At 41.9% G+C, this 18,909-nt stretch overlaps 1 protein-coding gene across 1 annotated transcript in view; it reads right to left on the minus strand.

Annotated features, from left to right (window-relative positions):
- Positions 1–3,771: 3,771 nt before the first annotated feature.
- The window catches only part of LOC128852958 (uncharacterized), a 77,003-nt gene continuing 61,865 nt past the window's right edge, over positions 3,772–18,909 (minus strand). The window contains exons 4-5 of the mRNA XM_054073788.1: positions 14,976–15,086; positions 3,772–3,909 (exon numbers count right to left, since the gene is read on the minus strand). Coding sequence (XP_053929763.1) covers positions 15,068–15,086 — 19 coding nt within the window. The 3' untranslated portion in view covers positions 3,772–3,909; positions 14,976–15,067. The remainder of the gene's footprint in view (positions 3,910–14,975; positions 15,087–18,909) is intronic.

Here is an 18,909-nt window from a genome sequence, read left to right on the forward strand (position 1 = left end):
CAACCGTAACATGTTCAAGATTGTTTTACGACACATAATTGGGGCCCACTTAGCATGAGTGCAGACATGTATTACATTAATATCTCCTACAAATTCCTCAGTATTTACTGGGAGAGGCTGCTCTTTCTCCTTCCACCCATCAAATAAGGTTTTAACAGTTACACAGTTGTAAGGACTGCTTACAGTACTATGCAGTTCAAGCTCCTTGGTTTAAATTTTGTGGTGCAAAGAACAGGCTGGTTTGTGTTTGTAGAAAACAAAGGAAATCAGGAGACAGAAATGAGAAAGCTTTTCCCCTTTCCTGACAACATGACCCGAAGACTCTCTAATATCCATCCCTAATCCCCTGTCATCCTCCTGTAAATGTTAAAAAGTGCTGCAATTTGCATCAGCCTGTGTGCTAGACATTTTTATGCGAATGCTAACTCACCAGGAACGGTAGCTGCTCCGTTTGTAATCCCAGGCACATGTCTAAAGGACAGCTCAACTGCATACGGGAGAAGGGCATGGAGCACAAAGTCGGCCGTCTCCTTGTACCATTGAACTCCTATGTGCAGTTGTTAAACACCCCAGTGCCGGAAGGCTTGTGTGGGGAATCTGTGCAGATGTACAGACGCCAGTGTCTCGAAGGCTGGCCATGCCCCAAGGCACAGACCCCCCCTCAACAGGGGAGCTTGTTCTCCTGCAGCTCCAGTTCGCATGAGGCTCTTTTTCTAGATCTGAAAGATGTGTTTGTCATAGCAGCCATGTCACAAGCCTATGCAAAACTCAGTTTGCTTCTCATTTTCTTCAGCAATCAAGTCCTCTGAACCGTTCCATGTCCTCTGAGACCTAGACGACTGTAACATTTCTCTTCTCAGCCTGTTCCCAAAGAAACTCAATAGTTTCCTTCTACTGCTACACATTTGCCAGCAGTTTGTTTGGAGAATATCCCATCAGCTGAGGGACAGCATGTCTGAGACCCAAACTCGTGCTCATGAAAGCTATTTGTCATTGCATTAGATATCCATACGAACCTGCTCACAGGCTGCTACAAAACCATCCATCAAAACACTTGATCATTTCATCCGTGTCTGTATTATTTTGCAGCGCATGCAACACACAGAAAGCCAGAAGTCGTGTAGATTTCTGACTAGTTTATATCACTCCCAAGGCAAATCATCCCTTTTTAGGGTACCTGGTAATCCACAAAAGTTAGAAAACGAAATGTCCTTCAAGCAGGTTATGTCATACAGTGGACACACTTTCCTCCTCAAACTTTCCTCTTAGGAATACGCCTCTGGCTGGGGTCATAGACAGCATACTTGAAATCACACCGGGTAATACCTTTAACTGCCCCTAAATACCTTTGGAAATGAGAACCTAGGGAACTGGTTCCATAATTCAAACCAGACACCCACTCCAGGGATTAAGGTAAGCAATTGTCCTGAACAGACCAGTCAGAACTCTTTGGAGAATGTTCATAAAATGAGTCTTTTGAGCGTAACACAGAATAAACTGATAAACAAGCCAGGAAGTAGATGGTCCAGCATTCAGACAGAGGTTAGAGATTCCTTTGCTGGGCCAGTGTCGTCCCATCCCATTCGAGTCCGAGGCAAGAAAGCTCGAAGATTAATACTACTGGTTCGGTCAGAGCTATACAGAACAGCCATTCCTATTAGAGGAGAAACACAGCAAGGTAACTGAAGACAGGGTTTATTTCTCAGGTACGCAGAAGGCTGAGGGGTGGAAATCAGCATTGACTTCGTGTCTAACTTACCCCCTTAAGAATCAGACCTGCCAAGTCTCCTGGAGTATAATCACTCATCTCCAGGTTCATGAAGCTGCATGCCAAGCCTAGAGGGCCATCAGATCTCCGGGTGCCCAGGACAGGTGCAGCTGGCACCAACGGTCACGAGGAGGGAGAAATGCTGAAGCACTGGAAATCATCTGCCCTCTACAGGCAGCTTCGTGGGAAAAGGTGCCTCCTTTTCCAGGCTTTCTCGAGCAGCAGCCTAGTACCCATCAGACTGCGATAAAAACCTCCCAGGGCCAATTTGCAGAATGTAAGAACATGATAATTTTTAGAAACCAGCACATCTTTGTGACCCCTCTGCCAAATTCATACACACCCCTATAGCCAATTCACTGCTAAAGAAGCAAATCTATAGGTTTGCTATTTCTATAGGCTCACCAAAAAAATGACACGGGCTTATTACAGTCCTAACACGTGAGCTAATAATGTTGTACAAGCAACAGAAGTCATTTAACAGAAGCCAACTGCCTGCTTTGTCACACAGGAATCAGAGGGGTTGAAAATATTTCCAGAGAAAGAGGAGGCGGAGGGTGGCAACAAATCTCCTGTGGTCTGATTGCTGTAAAATACACTATCATTGAACTACATTTAACCAGTCATCCTGTGCTTGCGGATTCACCACGACCGAGTTCCAGTTCATCACTTGGAGGGCGCCGGTGCCAGTGCCACGGGCTCACGCCCAGCGAGGCGGCCTCACCCGGCCTAGAGGGGCTGCAACAGCAGAAAGGCAATTATACTGCAGCAATAATGCTGTCCACTAATCAGCTGGCAATCAATTACTAAGAAGAGAAGATAACCCTATCCCTACTCAAGCTCCTCAGCATTAATAGTGCCATCATGTAATTACTTTAGGCACGGGCAGGTGCACGAAAGGACAGACTCCATAGTACGCTGCATCCAAGATTAATGAGTTCTGTCAATTTGCCCAGCAGACATCTGATTCTTCAGCTTTCTACAGCCACTAGTTTTACACATGCCTCTGGGTGGATTGTTGGCTGAAAAAAAACAACTACTAATTTAAACACATCCAAAAAGCTTACATCTTAAAAAAATCCCTAACTTTACCAGTAAGACTTCACCAAAAAGATCCCGAATATGAATATTAACATATTATATTTTCCTGTCTCAGTTAGTCAGAGTCACAAGTGAAGCACAAGGTCCTATATGCATATAAAACCTCCACAAAAAAAAAAAAAAGAAAGAAAAAGAAATGTTTCAGAAAATAAGTTATCGCTCAGAAGCCAAGACAACGCAAATTCAGCAGCACTTTGCTGCTAAGTTAGCAAACACCTGAATGAGCAGGGCTGCCCAAAGCAGAATCGCTGTCTGTGACAAGCCCCAGCCTGCAGCATGACGTCAGGGATGCACAGGCCGACGGGGCAAGAAAGAAATGCCTTAAAATAGCATTTCTATATGGAAAGTGGTTTCTTTTCCCTTAAAGTTACACCTACCGCAGTCAGCAGCAAAAGCCAGCTTTAAAAATAAAGAGCTAAATGAAATATGACTAATCTTCAGAACCATCTTCCCCATTTGGAAGACACATGAACTCCTATGCCCTGAAAAACATGACCTGTTCTGGATCTTGAGAGACCTTCCCTCTTACTAAAACCCTGCTGCAAGAAGGTGGTTAAACACTTGCTCGAATCTTTCAAAAATAATCTGAGATATTTAAAGTCATTTGGCTGATTAAACACGCAGGCAGCCTCTGAAAGATCCTCTTAGGCATCTCTCTGGAAGTTCAGGCTCTTAAATACCTCTGAAACTCCAGCCCGAAGTGCCGGGCTGTGCACACACACCACGCAGGAAACAGCGCACTGATCACCCCTTGTGTTCCCAAGCGCAATCCTCCTGTAACAACAATCAAATCAAAGAGGTGCTGGACTCCAAAGGAAAAATTCCGGTGCTTCAGCTAAGGAGGTGACCACTTCTCAGTCTCATTTCATCACCTGAGCGTACACAATGTCCAGTTCCCTCACCTGCCAAGCTTTAAGCTGCTGAAAGCCCCAGGACGGGGATGGAGGTGCTAAGCGTTGGCTTTGCCTTGCTCCCACTGACGAGGGCTGAATTTGCTCCTGAAACACCAGCACAGCTCCTGCGGAATCAACCTCGCTGACCTAGAAACCAGGATTTTTTAAATTATTTTTCAATGTATTTCTTCCAAAAATGTAAACCCCCTAAGCCAAACCCATGAAAAAAAACTGTGCTCAAAGCTCTTCCGTGCCAGGTACAAGAACCGACCTATTTATTTCTCTCCCAAGTCAATGTCATCCTATCAGTTCCTTTTCTGTCACTGCTGTTTCATTACAGAACACAGCTAACAGTATCTATTTTTTTACCTTCCATTTAATGTCACAATTGACCACCCATGAAATCTTTCTTAAGACTACGTTTATTGGATATTAGATTCTGCTAATTAATTCTTTGGATTAATTTCTTCTGAAGTAATGTTATCAATTGTTTCCAGTAAAGAAAAAAACAGGCAGTAACTTGATTTTCACATAAATGGATTAAACCTACACAAATGCATTGGCTGAAGATATCATTGATCCATGTTCATTGGCCGCTGCAGCTGTTCCAGTGGTTATTTGATACGGGAAAGGACAGTGGAGGGGGAGACGGGTTTCATCTGAAGCAACTGATTCTAAGAAGATAGCAGCAACTCTCACACAATGCCGGACTACGATACAGAATTTGCAAAACGTATTCTATGCAGTGAAAAGTATCAGTCCTAAAATGATAACTATTTCTCAAACTCACAGTTGATGGGGTGATCCTGAGAGACGCTCAAGTTCACAGAAGACATTTGAACAGAAGCACTCAGCGTGCAATACAAATGTGTGGGCATTACCAGGGGGAGGAACTCATCCACAGAGTGAAAAGAGGCAAAATCATGAAGTGTCCTTGAAACCATGAACTGGGTATCTTCAGCTAATGATTAACAGAGAAAGGCAAAGACCTTAACGCTGTACCTGTCAACATTAAACGTTTTAAGAAGAGACCTTCAAAGACATAATGAAAACAGAACGATGCCTCTCTGAAAGCTACTGGGAAATAGTGGCGCCGAACTTTTTATTTCCTACATTTCAAAATATTATCTTTTCTCTTTCTTGTCGTGACGCTCTTGGAAATCCTGATTTGGTGTGTTGTATTCATTATGCACTGAGGATTGTCCAGCCGCACACGACCCAGAAATCCACTTAGGAACATTATTTTTCCTTGACTCTGTTTAGTTTTGACCACAAAACAAAGGTGAGTAGTTTAAGGTTTGCTTCAATTCCTTCTTGTCTGCTCACAAGAGTTTCAAAGGGTATCAGAGAGGCTATTCCTTTTAATTCTTCCAACGTGGGGAATGGGCTGGGCAGGAAGAACTGACCTTTCTGTTTAGATCTTGCTCTCGTGCTCTCTCTTTACCAGCACAGCCCATGACCAACAGAGCAGGCAGGGTTCAGCAAAAGGTGCAGGACGTTAACGGTCAAGAAAAGAAGGAATGAAGAGTGGATAGAAAACAAATCTCCCAAGGTTATTGAAGACACTATTGAATCCAGACAGAATGTCACCTCATTGAATTTTATGTTTGATAGTAGGCATTCACGTATCTCCTTCAGTCAGCTACCGTCAGGAGGAGCACTCAATGAGGAGCAGATAACCTGCTATCACTTCCTCCAAAACCTTCTGCCGCACAACCTCACTCCCTCCAACACAGGCTGCCACGAGGTAATTGCACAGATGGAGGTCTCGGGCCCTCCCCCACCTCCCCTGCCCACACCAGCCCTGCCCACACAGCTTCACTCCACATCCCCAGGTCACTGCAGCTGTTGCCAACGCTCCAGAACGTGAGCAGCAGAGAGGAACCTGTAGCCCAGGCAGCTGCACGGCTGGAACACAGTGCCCACATCACCTGCACTACGCACTCTGCAATGCAGGAGTTGGCTTGGACACGCTGAGAAAAACTCTCACTGATTTTGCATGTCTCATTCCCACTGGCTTCCAGAGACAAACTGGATTCCTTACTCGCAATTCCATCCCATCACAAAGCAGCCCTTAATCCAGCTTTAAAAGTTTCACTGGCCATACCCAGCCTGCTCCTGCAAAAATCCTGTGTCTAGCTTGAAACATTTTGCTCTATCTTTGCAGATGGTTCTACCAACAAGTCTAACACTGAAATACATCACCTCTGAGTCTCACACTGACCCTTGGCAATATAAAACAACCTTTCTTGGCTTTTATATTTACAATTTTAGCAGAAATAGATTTTACCACTGCAGAACCTTCTGAAGCAGCACAGGATGGCAACTTCAATATTTTTTTAAACTTGCTATGCATTCAGATATATCCTTGCTGTTCTTATTAATAATCATGTACTAAATACATAAAATATTTCCATACCCACACAGCCAGAGGGGTCTCTACATACAGTATCTTCCATTCTCAGCAACTCATTAAGAAAGTGTTATGATATGAAGAGGAATCTGCCTGGACACTACGCATCCACATTTCTGGTTTATCAGAACTGCTGAAGCTGTCGGTGTTTACGGAAGGGTTATCACCGCAGGACACTCACAATATCAGTTAAAGAGTGCCACAGTGATGATGGTAAAAATAAAAGCCTGAAGAAGTTTCTAACTGTTCCAGTTCCTGCTCAGCAGAATATCACCAACTGGTTAATACACTCAGTTCATTTGATTAATTAGCTTCATAAATTAGTGCAAATTATCCTTTTATCTCTGTGGTATTAGCAGCTTTCTGGTTTGAACATGTACTCTGCCTGTAAAAATAGTGACTGCTTATGCAACAAGCCTGCTCCTCGCATAACAATTCGCATCGTCAGAAACATATCTATCAACTTCAGTGATCAAAAGAAATAAATAACCATCAAGGTACTATTTTTACTCATATTAGTGTTGCAGAGATGGTAGAGAAAGGAAAGCAAGCCAGATTCAGTAGGTGCCTCGTGAAGAATTAGGTACAGAACACAAACACAACCCAAAATTGAATCATTGCAAGAGTTTCCTGTATTATGCTTACCAAAAAACAAGGAGATCACCTGGCTGAGACTGTAAGCAGACTAACACCCAATGAAACTTTGATTAGTGCTAATTACGCTTGAGCAAGAAATCATCTGACTCAGAAATGCAGAGCCCAGTTGAGTTCACTGGAGACACAGTTCAGAAATTCATCTTTGACGCCATCTCTGCACATGTAATAGGGAATCACCAGAGATATAACCAGGGAATCTGGTCCTAGTTTAGCCCCACATTTTTCACAGCACTACTGAGTACACAGCAAAGGCTGAAACATTATGAAAATAGAAACAACCTAGTCTTGCTGTAGGTATCTTCTCACTTATGGCATCAGCAAACTTCCCTCCTGCAAGCCGGAGTGAGTGGAATTCCTGAACAAGCAGGGTGATGTTCCTATGCCTCTCCTCCCGTCTGCCTCACTGCGGCCAAAATACTCCCAGCCCTATTTTACCAGGCCGCACATTTCTCTTTAAAACCTACAAGCACTGCAGCCTCCACAGAGCACGACCTGCCCTTAATGGCCATGAAGGACAAGGATGGAAAACCTCTTGTGATCAGCTTTTCCTAACCTTTCGTGGCCACCAAAACGCCCTAAACACCTTGTCTAACTTGGCGGGCAACAGAACAGCCCTCACTCTCTTTTCACCGTCCGTTTTTACTCAATACAACTGTATCTAAAACAGGAAGACAAACAGATTTCACATTTTGTGGTAAGGGGGGGAGTTATCCTTTCATTTAAATACTATCTTCACTCACACAACAAGGTGAAAGCAGTCAGAGCTTGTGAATCCTTTCAGATCAGAAACAAAAGCATTGGAAAGATGTTTCTTAAGACCATATGTTACAATTTGTGCTTAAAATGACCTTTTTTGTGAAGTTGGCGTGGAACGCAGAACAAGCTCAGTGCATAAGGTAGTTGCTTCAGAAAGAAGAGGGCCTGTTTCAGGTTTCTTTACTGATGGCCAACCTCATACTTACAGAATGCCTGACTTTTTTATGTATGTTGTAGTGTTACAGGACTGATTGTTGGTTTCTTTCTTTTCATTCTCCCTCAACACCTCTCTATTCCCCTCAGTTTCTGTAGATCATGATTCTAATTTCAAAGCAAACCCTTAACACTGATCCCTCTGAGAGATTTGCCGAGGCACCCCTGGGCTCTGATTCCCAAGTCCCGTTGAATTTCAGAGGGAATCTGGAAGCAAACTCCTTCAGGTTCTTTTAAAACATGTCATTCTTAAATTAATATTGTGCAACTGGAAGGATTTGCTCTGTGTATTAAAAAACCTTTCCTGTTCTGCTGATTTAATTTTCTAAACATTTCTTCTCACAGACTGACTCAATAGCCACATCAGGGTAAATCCAAGTGGAGGAAGAATAAGCTTCTCATTCAGGCACACAGCGCACTCCTACTTGATTGGAATGGATATTGTACATAATACGTCCCCGCAGATGTTTGCTCCAGTGGGGAACATTGAATTTCATTTAAATGCCAAGGCTCAAAATCTAAAACAATTTGACTTTAACAAAAAAATCTGATGAGGAATTTGATGAGAAAATGGCAAGAATTCCTGTGGCATTTGGGTAACAATTTCAAGCCTTCGTTTTAATAGAATAAACAGGATCATATTTCATTCAAATCTGGCAATGAGATGAGCTTTGGGTATTACATTGATATAAACCAATAAAGAATTTGCAAATTTGAAGCACTAATTAACAGACACAATATTAAATGAAAAAAGTTTGCTCGAGGGGCAAATATATTTTGAAGACTTTAAACTTTTATTAAAAGACAATTTTTAATAGCTTCTTCTGCATTTGACTATTTTGTTAGTTTCAAAGAGTGGGATCCTTGTGTTTTTAAGCTTGCAGGTTTATTGTTGTTGGAATGGAAATGAATAAAATAACAGTTTCACTTTGTCCTTTCTGAACTAATAACTCAATGTCATGTCACTTCAAGAGAAAAGAAAAATACCTCCTAAGCTGAACTACGCAGCCGAGAGCCGTGTGAGAGGATGTTGGTATTTTATTATCGACATTGAACTCCAATGCTATTTCTATTAAATGATTTCTTTAAGTCTTACAGTGCCGAATCGAAAAGCACTATTTAGAACCCGGCTGCACTATTACAGGAGAGCTAGGAGAAACACATAAACTACAAAAACCCCACCAATTTGGAAATGTTGGGTTAGCAGTCACATATGTACCACAGGGAGAGGATTTTCTCTACCTAATTGCAACACTGCTCATCGTAGCCTTCTTGATACCACAATATCTAAGACTTATGTACCTAAAGATCCATACTTCAGAAAATGGGAATGTCAGCTAGAATATTAAGGAATGAAATCTATGAGACCGACCTTCACATCGCATATTAGAGGCTGCTTTTGAAACAAGTGGTTATTTCATCCTAAGCATAACACCATCAAAAGCTGCCGGGGATAAAGTCACCTGCTGTACTAACTCGGCAGCTGAACTGCACTTAAAAGCTGTTGCCTATTTAATTCCTTAGCAAACCGGCTCTCTTCTTGTTTCCAGAAATTAAGGATTGTTTTTACTTCTCTCTGCAAGGCCCCGTTCCCTCTTTCTCATCCTCTGCGATGACTGCGCACTGTACCTAATCCCACTGCAGCATGCTCCCTTGCACCTTTATCTTAGGAGATGCCTCCGTTTTTTCTAACTACTTTCACTTTTCATGTCTTAATACAGTTGATTGTGGTACTTTCGTTTTTATTTAAAGGACAATTACAAGGTAAGTGTTTAGAAAGGTAATTGATCTGTAGTTTGGAGATAAAAGGCCCGATCGCTCCTTCTGATACCAAACGCACATCAAAGTCAAGCTGAAGCACTTCACAAGCACTGCTTAATGAAAACTCGGAGAAAATTGAATATAAAAAAAAGCCATCAGCCATAAAACTAAATGACAGGGAGTTCTGCAACCTATTCACTGAAGATTTGTGTATCGCTTGGATTCCAAATTCATGCAATTTACACACACACATGCCCTGCTGCCTAAGTTTTATGACACCTGATCCACAACCCCGCCCCGCAGAGTGGGACCTGCGTGTCCCTAACCCTGCACCTGAAGAGTGCCAGAACACGCGCAGCCAAAATGTTTGTCAGGGACCACAAAAGCAACTCAGCTATTCTGCCCTGCTCAGCCAGGAAGAGGGAACAGCACCATAAATACTAGCTCATTATTGTGATCATCCCTTTGTTATCCAAGGAAACAGAGAGGTGAGACAGCCCAGATAATGCAGAATCACAGACATTGTGAAACAGAAAATGAAGTTTTAACGGAGAGAAGTCAGCAATGTTTGAGTACCGAGATCCCAAATAAAGCCCAAACAAACAAAGCAAAACGACACAACACACAACTGTGTAAACTCAGCTATGGTGCATCCAGGCAGCAGTCAGCTTAGGCGGAACGCACATGGTTAACACGAAAACATCAATGACACAACTTAGAGCTTGTTTCAGTAATAGTTTTCCAGTAACACTTCACTGTCGATGATTTATTTCGGTTCCCTGCACTTTGCACAGAACGTGGCGCAGTGAAGCTCAGCCCTGCATCTCCGTGCCGGTGTCCAGGTGCCAACAGACTCTGCCACTAACACTGCAGCGCTCTGAGCAAAGCCTGAAGCCAGCAGAAACACTTCTCAAGTTTCTCCAGGGACGTCACTTGTGTCTCAGAACCTTTTATGTTAAGCACCAGCCATTTCCAGCAAGTATTTAACGTTGATTTTGCTTACACAGGCAATCTCCTGTGAAAGCCAGCAAGAGAAAAGGAAGAGACTCAAAAGACCCTCTCTACACACAGAGCTTTGATTAATCCTGGGTAGTTCTTCAGAGGTTAGAAACTCGGCCAAACCAGGGGCTTTGAAATGAGAATTGTACAACAAGACTGAAAAAAAGGGATGCCATGCTAATAGGAGAAAAGAGAAGATGTTAGAAAAGATACAGTGGGATTTTGTATGGTCTAAAACATCAGTTTCCTTTAGCGTTTCAAAGGTCAATGCACGACAGTATGGTGGATGAGTCCGATGAATTGCTAAGATCAACTGCAGCCTAAAACTCTACATAGACAGTTTTTGGTGCTGGATATCATATTTGAGGAAGGTAAATTACTCATCATACCATGGATAAGTAAACTGAGGCAGAGATTTCACGTTCTTGGCTGAAATCACACAGTATTAAGCAAAGCGCACTTTAAAAAAAAATTCAGTACTTCACTTTGAAATTATTGTTGATGAAAATCAAGTACCTAATTATAATCAAGTAGTAACAAGTTAAGCTGTCACGTGAGAGTGAAAACAAGCAATGCACTGAAACCTGCCAGCTTTTTTTTTTTCCCCCTAGATCGAATATATTTGGGCATGGAGTGCCTTCCAAATGAGAAACTGTCATTACTGCATTGTCTAAAATCAGGAAATACATCTGACAGGACATTGTTTGCCCAGTGCAGTCATCCTATGCTGTGGAATTAGAATACATTAGGATACAGGATATAATGCTTTTTTTGTTTCGAGGTCCCTTCCAACCCAAACCATTCTGTGATTCTACAAAATCCATCAGGACAAGTCATAAATTTATTTAGGATAAATAAGAGCAAAAGGAAAAATGCAAAATCTAACTGAAAATCAGTGTAGCTTCCAAGACATTGGGCACCACCACTCTCTTTCACTGTCCTGATAGAAAATAGCTTAAGAAATACAAAGGAAGGCAATATGAGACTCTCAGTTGAAAGTTCCATACTATACAGTCATTTATTTCCTTCTAAGATTGTTAGACTGACAACAAAATCTCTTAAGTTGGTAAATATTAAGGGAAATAGAGAACGTAATTTTTTTCTTTGACAGTTGTATAATATCCAGGCATAAAGGGAGCAGCGGGCACTGATATTTTTCATGACAAACTGTACGAACAGCAGAGAAGTCACAAGTCTTTAATGTAAAGGAAAAACAAAAGCTAGGAGTGGCAGAAAGGTTTTTGCAAAGGGTGCTCGCACATGCTATGAACACGATTCATCTGACGACAGTACATCACTACACGTGAGAAAACGCAGCAGGAGCAGTTTGGCAAACATGATGTCAGCCCTTTTTCCTGTTTTGGCCCTGAATGTGTCATCATCTCTACAGATGAGAATCATTTGCCATTACTAACAAAGTGTGTTTGTATTCTAATACAACGAAATGGAAGAGAAGTCTCAGAACATTCATACCCTTAAAAAAACAGAGTACAGGTTAATTAATTTTCAAGGCTAAAAGGCATCATTAGATGATTTTACCTGATCTCTTACATAACACAAACCTTCATGCGTCACCTGGTTCTCCTTGCGCTATGTCAAATGACCAAATCCCACCGCCTGCCACAGATTTGCCCCCCTTTCCTCAGAACTGCATTCCTATAGATGGACAAAAAAACATGTGCAGCCACAATGAGACAACAGAAGGTTGGAATCTAAACCAGCAGTGTCTCCTCCTCCTACAGCCAAACACCTTTTGTTTGGTACAAGGAGTTATTTTGCAGCCAGCACTAACTAGACCACTTATTACTGTAGCCTGTCCAATTCCTCATCCCAAACTGCCGGTGGAATCCAGCACGTACTGAGAGCCCAAGGATACAGGAGTTAGAGCTGCAGCGCCCCAGCTCAATGACTCTTGCTCTGCGGTGTTTGGGGGCTGCTCTGTTCCAGAGAAACAGATTTACCGCAGTGTCTGGACATCCATTCCAGCTTCAAGCAGCAGATAAGTCAGCCCAACCAATGATCCATTACGGTGTTTATTATACTAACAGAATGATCTTTTGGCTATTGTTCATGTGGATTTACTGATGAGAGGGAAGTAAAGAAGGAAAAATAGTGACAGGAGAGCAAAGCTGACCAAAGGCCTGAGAGCAAATGTTGCCTTATGTTAATGAGGCCATAAATATGTGAGTATTTTTGGCTGGAGTAACTTTGATTGGTTAGCAAAATGAGGACTTTAGGATTTTTGTTCTTTCTCCGCCCTAAGTTTTGGCCCTGGTTGAGCTTCAGAACTGCCAGACTGGTAAGTGAAGTAGCCAAACCTACCAAAGTGACATCCTACAGACACCAAGCAAACGCCCGCGCTGCTCAGTGCCTGTGAAGCAGGAGAAATCAGATGCCAAAACCCAGCAGGTCAGGTACAGTTCTAAGTACAAAACCCTCCTCCTAACACATCGGCTAATTGAGGAGAAAGGTTTGAGATCTACTTTTCTCAGAAACATAGAAATGGTCTAGAAGGGAGTTTTCCACGTGCATATCCAAGTATCTGGTTTGTATGTAGCATTTGATGTCAACAGTGGACTGTTTTGAAATGCACCTTCATTATATTAATAGTAAATATGGTTGATGAAATAGATTAATAAATCTATAATTAGTTAACTATTACATTACAACTTTTTTAAGCCGTTAAGGACGAAATGCTGATAGAGTTCTATCAGTTCTCCAGGAATAAAGCAGCTATGAAAGCTGCCATCAATCAATTTGAGCATGGCAGCAATGGGGGGGTGGGAGTTCAAGGTTTACACTTCAAACACTTTACACGCCACAGAAATCTGAAGAAACAAAAAAAGAATTAAAAGTTTTTTCCAAAAAAAAAAAAAGCATAACTCGGCTCCTCCAGCACTTCTCCCATACGCGAACCTTTCCTTTTAGTGTGACAGGCACAATTGTCACTCAGACCATCAAGCCATTAAACCAGGTTTTTAAATGTATTTTGTAGATCCTGCAATGCTGGCTTTCTGGATAATTTCCCACTGTCTTTTCAATCAAGAAAATCCAGCTAAAATCACACCACCTGACCTTTCCATTAATGGCCCTGCCTCTTGCCTGTCACACTAACTTGGAGTTTGGGGAACAGTTAGGATTCATTTGGAAGTGATATAATTTCTGCCTTTGTCTTTCTTTTCTGGACGCTAATGGCTTTAAGTCAGTCCTCTTCACTCCACGTGTGACACAGGCAGCCATTCTATTTTAGTTGTCCATTAACTTCAAGCATCATGACAAGAACAAAGTAACTTCTTACAAAAGTTAGTTCAGTTATAAGCATGAAGTTTCTGCAAGTCCTTTGCTTATGAGGTTCTCAATTGTCACTAATGCTTATCTAAGTGCAACAGCAACAATTACTAATTAAAAGAGGCTGCTTAAACAAATCTCAAAGGTCACAAGGTCTGTGGATTCACTTTCTCTAAGAATTTCTGCCCAATGATTTATTTTCTAAAAGTTATCTCCCTTTTTAAGCAAGAACCATGGAGAAAAATAAATAACCAGAAAGCTACGGTTGTTGGTCTGAAGTCTAAGGCCTAAGCATGGCACTCGATACTGCTTCCTCGAGATCATGCAAACTGCAGACTATAGATAGCACTTGTAAGCAGACAATAATACCCACATTTCTGTGGATACCTGCAGTATCAGTGACATAAACCCCAAAGGGAAATACATTCCATTACGAGAAGCGATACCTGTAGTCCTACAAGCCTTTCAAATAACATCTCTGCTCTTTAAATATTTATTGTTGAGCTGTATATAAAACGTGGGTGATATCCTGTGGAAGTAACATGCATTGGATGGCTTTTACAAATACATTGGACTGCGTTAACATTTCAGTCAGTTGTACCAACCTGACATCTGGTCAACGTCTTAGCAAGGCTGCTTTACAAAGCATTTCCATTCCATTTTTATTCCTCACACTGCTTTAAAGGAACAAGAAATGTCCCAGCCCTCACGATAAGGACACCAAAGGGACAGGAAGTCTCTAGGTATTGCCAAAAGGTTTGATAAGCTCAACTATGCATAAAGAGAGGTGACATTTAGGTCCGTGGGGCAGAGGTGTTCCATTCTCACTCAGATATAAGTTTCTGTGCTTGAGCTCTAGTTGAAGTGAACAGCTGTCTGCCTCTTTCCCAGCCACATTTTCCCAGGAGCAGCCGTGCCTGTGAAATACTTGTAGCCAAGTTTTCCTCTGTTCCCCAGTGACAGGATGTTCTATCCTGAGCCACGGGCACACACACAGAGACTAAAAACAAAGTGGGCACATTTATCTTCTACCTGAAGCTGGGGTTTGCGTTGGGTTTGTAGGACACTGGCTTCTACTACCCTGACTCTTCTAGACGTACCCAAGCCACCCTCTTCAGTCACTCACCTCGGGTCAGACCAGGAGCAATGAGGCTGCTCTGCTGTGGTCTCCATGACATCTTTTCATCCATTTCCAACAGCCTAAAACCATCAAAGTCCTCACTTCAGCTGAGCAGATCTGCAAGACAACAGATAAAACAAACTTTGTTCACAATTAATATGAAATTTTGACAAGAAGAAGGTACTTTACCGATCTGACCTATCCAGCCATACTGCAGATCTCAAACAGAAGAGGTACCTTTCATTGGCCACTAAAACTCCATTTCACAGGGTATGCTTATAAACTCGGATCGGTCTCAAACCACAAACCTGTTGCGCTTAAAATGATTCTCCACTACTTCTCTCTCTATCCAATGACAAGATACATTCAAAAGATACCCCGCTGCAGAAGACGACTAAGCCCGTATGTACCAACTTCTGTGTTGTGCTGTATTTTCTCCCTGTGCTTTCTTGCCAGCCCTCCACAGAATCCCTCCCTGCAGAAGGTGGTAGGCAGCACAGCAGCACAACGTTAGCTTTGCCTTTCAGTGAACAATCATCACCTTCGGATGTGAGTCTCTTAGGACACACGCAGCAAAAATTCCGTGAGTGCTGTCCTTCCTTCCTCCATCCTCTCAGGTTTTATGAAAACCCAGTCATAACTGAGATAGAGAAGGAACCATCAGGTGAGTAGCAATAGCAAGAACACGGTCTCTCTGATCCCAAGACTTCTCTGTGAATCCAAATCAAACAGATGAAAGAAAATTGGTGGGTGCATTTCTGGCCAACTGCCCCCGGTTTATTGCTGAGCCTGACAGCATACGGTGTGGAAAATGCTGTTGGCTGGCTGGGCTCAGCTGTCCCGTCTGCGTCCCCCCCAGCTCCCCGTGCACCCCCAGCACGCGCTGTCAGGACAGCAGAGGCTGAAAAGTCCTTGATTTAGCACAAGCCCTGCTCAGCAACAACTGGAACAGCAGTGTGTTATCAACATCATTCTCATTCTAAATCCAACTCACAACCCTGTACCAGCTACTAGGAAGAAAATTAACGCTTTTCCATCTGAAACCAAGACAAAAACATATTTCCAGCTTGAGCCACATAACAAATAGCTATGAGAGAGTTCAGCAATGTGCGAGTTTTCCAAGTCACTGTTTCTTAAATGTGGGACAGAACCAAGCTCCTGTCGACACATCTCTTCCATCTTTACACGGAGTGGCTATGTAGTGCATGACAAGACTTTGTTATGTTCACAGACCAGGCAGGGGTGTAGTAACACTGGCTTTGTCCTCCAGCGCACACCTGACGTGTCTGAGGGCCCATAACACTGAGACACCTGAAAATAGCAATTCATTTGAAAAATTGCATTCAAGCATTAGCACCAAACAAGATTTACCAAAAAAGAGACCTTAGTCCGATCACACAACTCCACTGCTTTGTGCAGCCTATACCACTCTGTTTCCTATAGCTCAGAGTCACTGATGAGGGATTATACTGAAGGCTATTCTTTTTCTGTACATTGCTAGACATATATACGATATAAACTTAAATTTCAGGGTAAAAGGCATTTCACTGTTAAGATTAGTCACATGCTTAAATGCCTTACAAAACTCCAGCCATTAATTATACGAAAAAGAATTGTTAAAGAACCCCACAATAGACTTCTGTGTGTGTCTGCCCATACAGACGTACACATGGAAATTAAGGCAACCTGCCCTCATCCGCTCTGGCGCGGCTCTTTCTGATACCATAATTGAGGTCATGTAATAGAAGGAAATCACACTACCAGAGACAGACGACTCCTGTTCAGATGATTTTGGAACAGAAGGGAGAAATAGAAAGGTGAATTACAGTCTGATGACAGAAATCAGTTTTTATGTGAAAAATCAGATGATGGATTTACATGACACGTGAGTATTACCGCAAATCTGTCTCTACCATTAGAAGGTGGCTACATTACAGGCTGAAGGAGAAGATATTTGCAGTGACAGTCACCGATACTAAATGCAGGGAGGAGAAATAAAACAAGGAAACAGAAAAAACAATCCAAGAGCCAAACATTAGAAAATACAAGCACCAAGCTGATGGCAGAATTAGCTTGGTTATGTTAGTAGGCAGGCTCGAGTAGAAAGTGTTGGACAACATAAGGTGAAAGCAAAATGTGTAGACACGGAGAGCATTCGAAGTACCCACCATCAGCCGGACGGACAGTGAAATCTCTTGTTCGAGTGACGTACAACATCTTACCATAAACATTCCTAACAGGGTAATTTATCAAGAAAAGCTGAGTGGAACGACAATAATGTTGTCTATAACCGAACTGAGACTAAACAAATAGCTGGTAACATTTCCTCCTGATTAGACAGTGTCTGCATAAATTAAAGAATTATAATCATGTCAGGAACTACCCATTAATGAAACTGACTTTAATATACCGTGAAGTCTATGGGCACTATTTACTGTAAATCAATGTACATAAAAACTTTTGCTTACTCTTCTTTTGCTTCTGGCACGCAGTGCACATTAACCTGTCTGCCTGCACACAGCACCCAGTTGTGACCATTACAATCCATACAATTTATCAGAATTTAAAAAAATATTAAATCCAAGCAACACCTTTCCATATGGCCAATTAGTGAAGTCATAAAACGCAGCAAATATATGATGCTGTATTGAACATCTGTGCGGCTTATCCTATGGGAATTCTTAATAAAGGACCAAACAGCATATTGATGTTAATTCTATGTTACCAGGACTTTAAATAAAAAACTAAAATAAATAGCATCCATTAAACTGATCAGACTGTTGTAACTCAAATTGTGTTTATTATGCTAATGGAACATGAAATTAAGAAAAAGACCTTTATGCCAGTGGAATTAATTAATGAGCTTTATGAAGGCATTGGGATGTAATTTATTTCTAGATAAGTAAGTCTAATTTGCAGTTCCATGGGTCTCTGCAATGCTGATTGTAATAGTTATTCCTGCAGATGTGCTGCTCACAGCATGTCTTTCCATTAGAACTGAACACCTCATTATATAAACTGTACCTAATTAAACATAATACAGTGGTGACTTGTTAAACTGGCCTTTTTAAGTCAGCAGCTGCCTAAGCTAATAATACCGTACACAAGATTTATATCATCTACCATATAATACTGATATTAAAATATACTGCCCGAGGGATTGACAACTAATTTACCAGTACGTAACAGGTACGCTTCAGACCCAGCGATGGAGATTAAAGACTACTAGTCTATAAAAGTCAAATGAATAAAAGTCCATTTGGAGTTCTAAATAATTATGGAAGTTTTTTAATAACTTTGTTCTTTTTGCAGGTTATTTTAAAAACCATAATCACGGAATAGCACTTTTCCTCTGTTCTCTAGCCATAGCTCAATTACTACGATCCACAAACACAATTAGGGATGTGCAGACTCACTTTGTTTCAGGCAAAACAAAATGCAAAACCGTCTCGAGAGATACAGCTATATCTTTCCCTTTGCAAGTCTGATTCTGTGACTGCTCTGAACAGGTCCTCCTTTCCCCCAAAATGTAGACATATAGCAGATTCCAAAGATGACAGTCTGTCCCCAAGAAGTCTGACTGTTCTCATCAGAAAATGAGGTCAGAAAACATGCTGAGAACAGACAGATTTTCTCATGGGATGAGATACGAATACTGGAAAACCACACAAGAACATTTTGGACAAATGATGTTTTACCATGAAAACTTCGCGTTCTGTATATACCCTGTGGTTTCAGACTTGTTTTCTGTTTCCCTCTTCTTGAGAGGCTGAATCGCCTGCCACTTTATGTTCTAATGCAAAGTGGTGTTATTTTTGTTCTCCTCTTTTCCAAGTCTCTGTATGAAATAGATCCACTTGGCCTGCAGGTACAGGCGTGGAAAGACACAGCTGTCCCTTTTCCCCACAGAAGCCTGAGATTCTTCCTTCTCTACATGCTC

This window comes from Cuculus canorus, chromosome 8 (assembly GCF_017976375.1).
Source record: "Cuculus canorus isolate bCucCan1 chromosome 8, bCucCan1.pri, whole genome shotgun sequence".
NCBI lineage: Eukaryota > Metazoa > Chordata > Aves > Cuculiformes > Cuculidae > Cuculus > Cuculus canorus.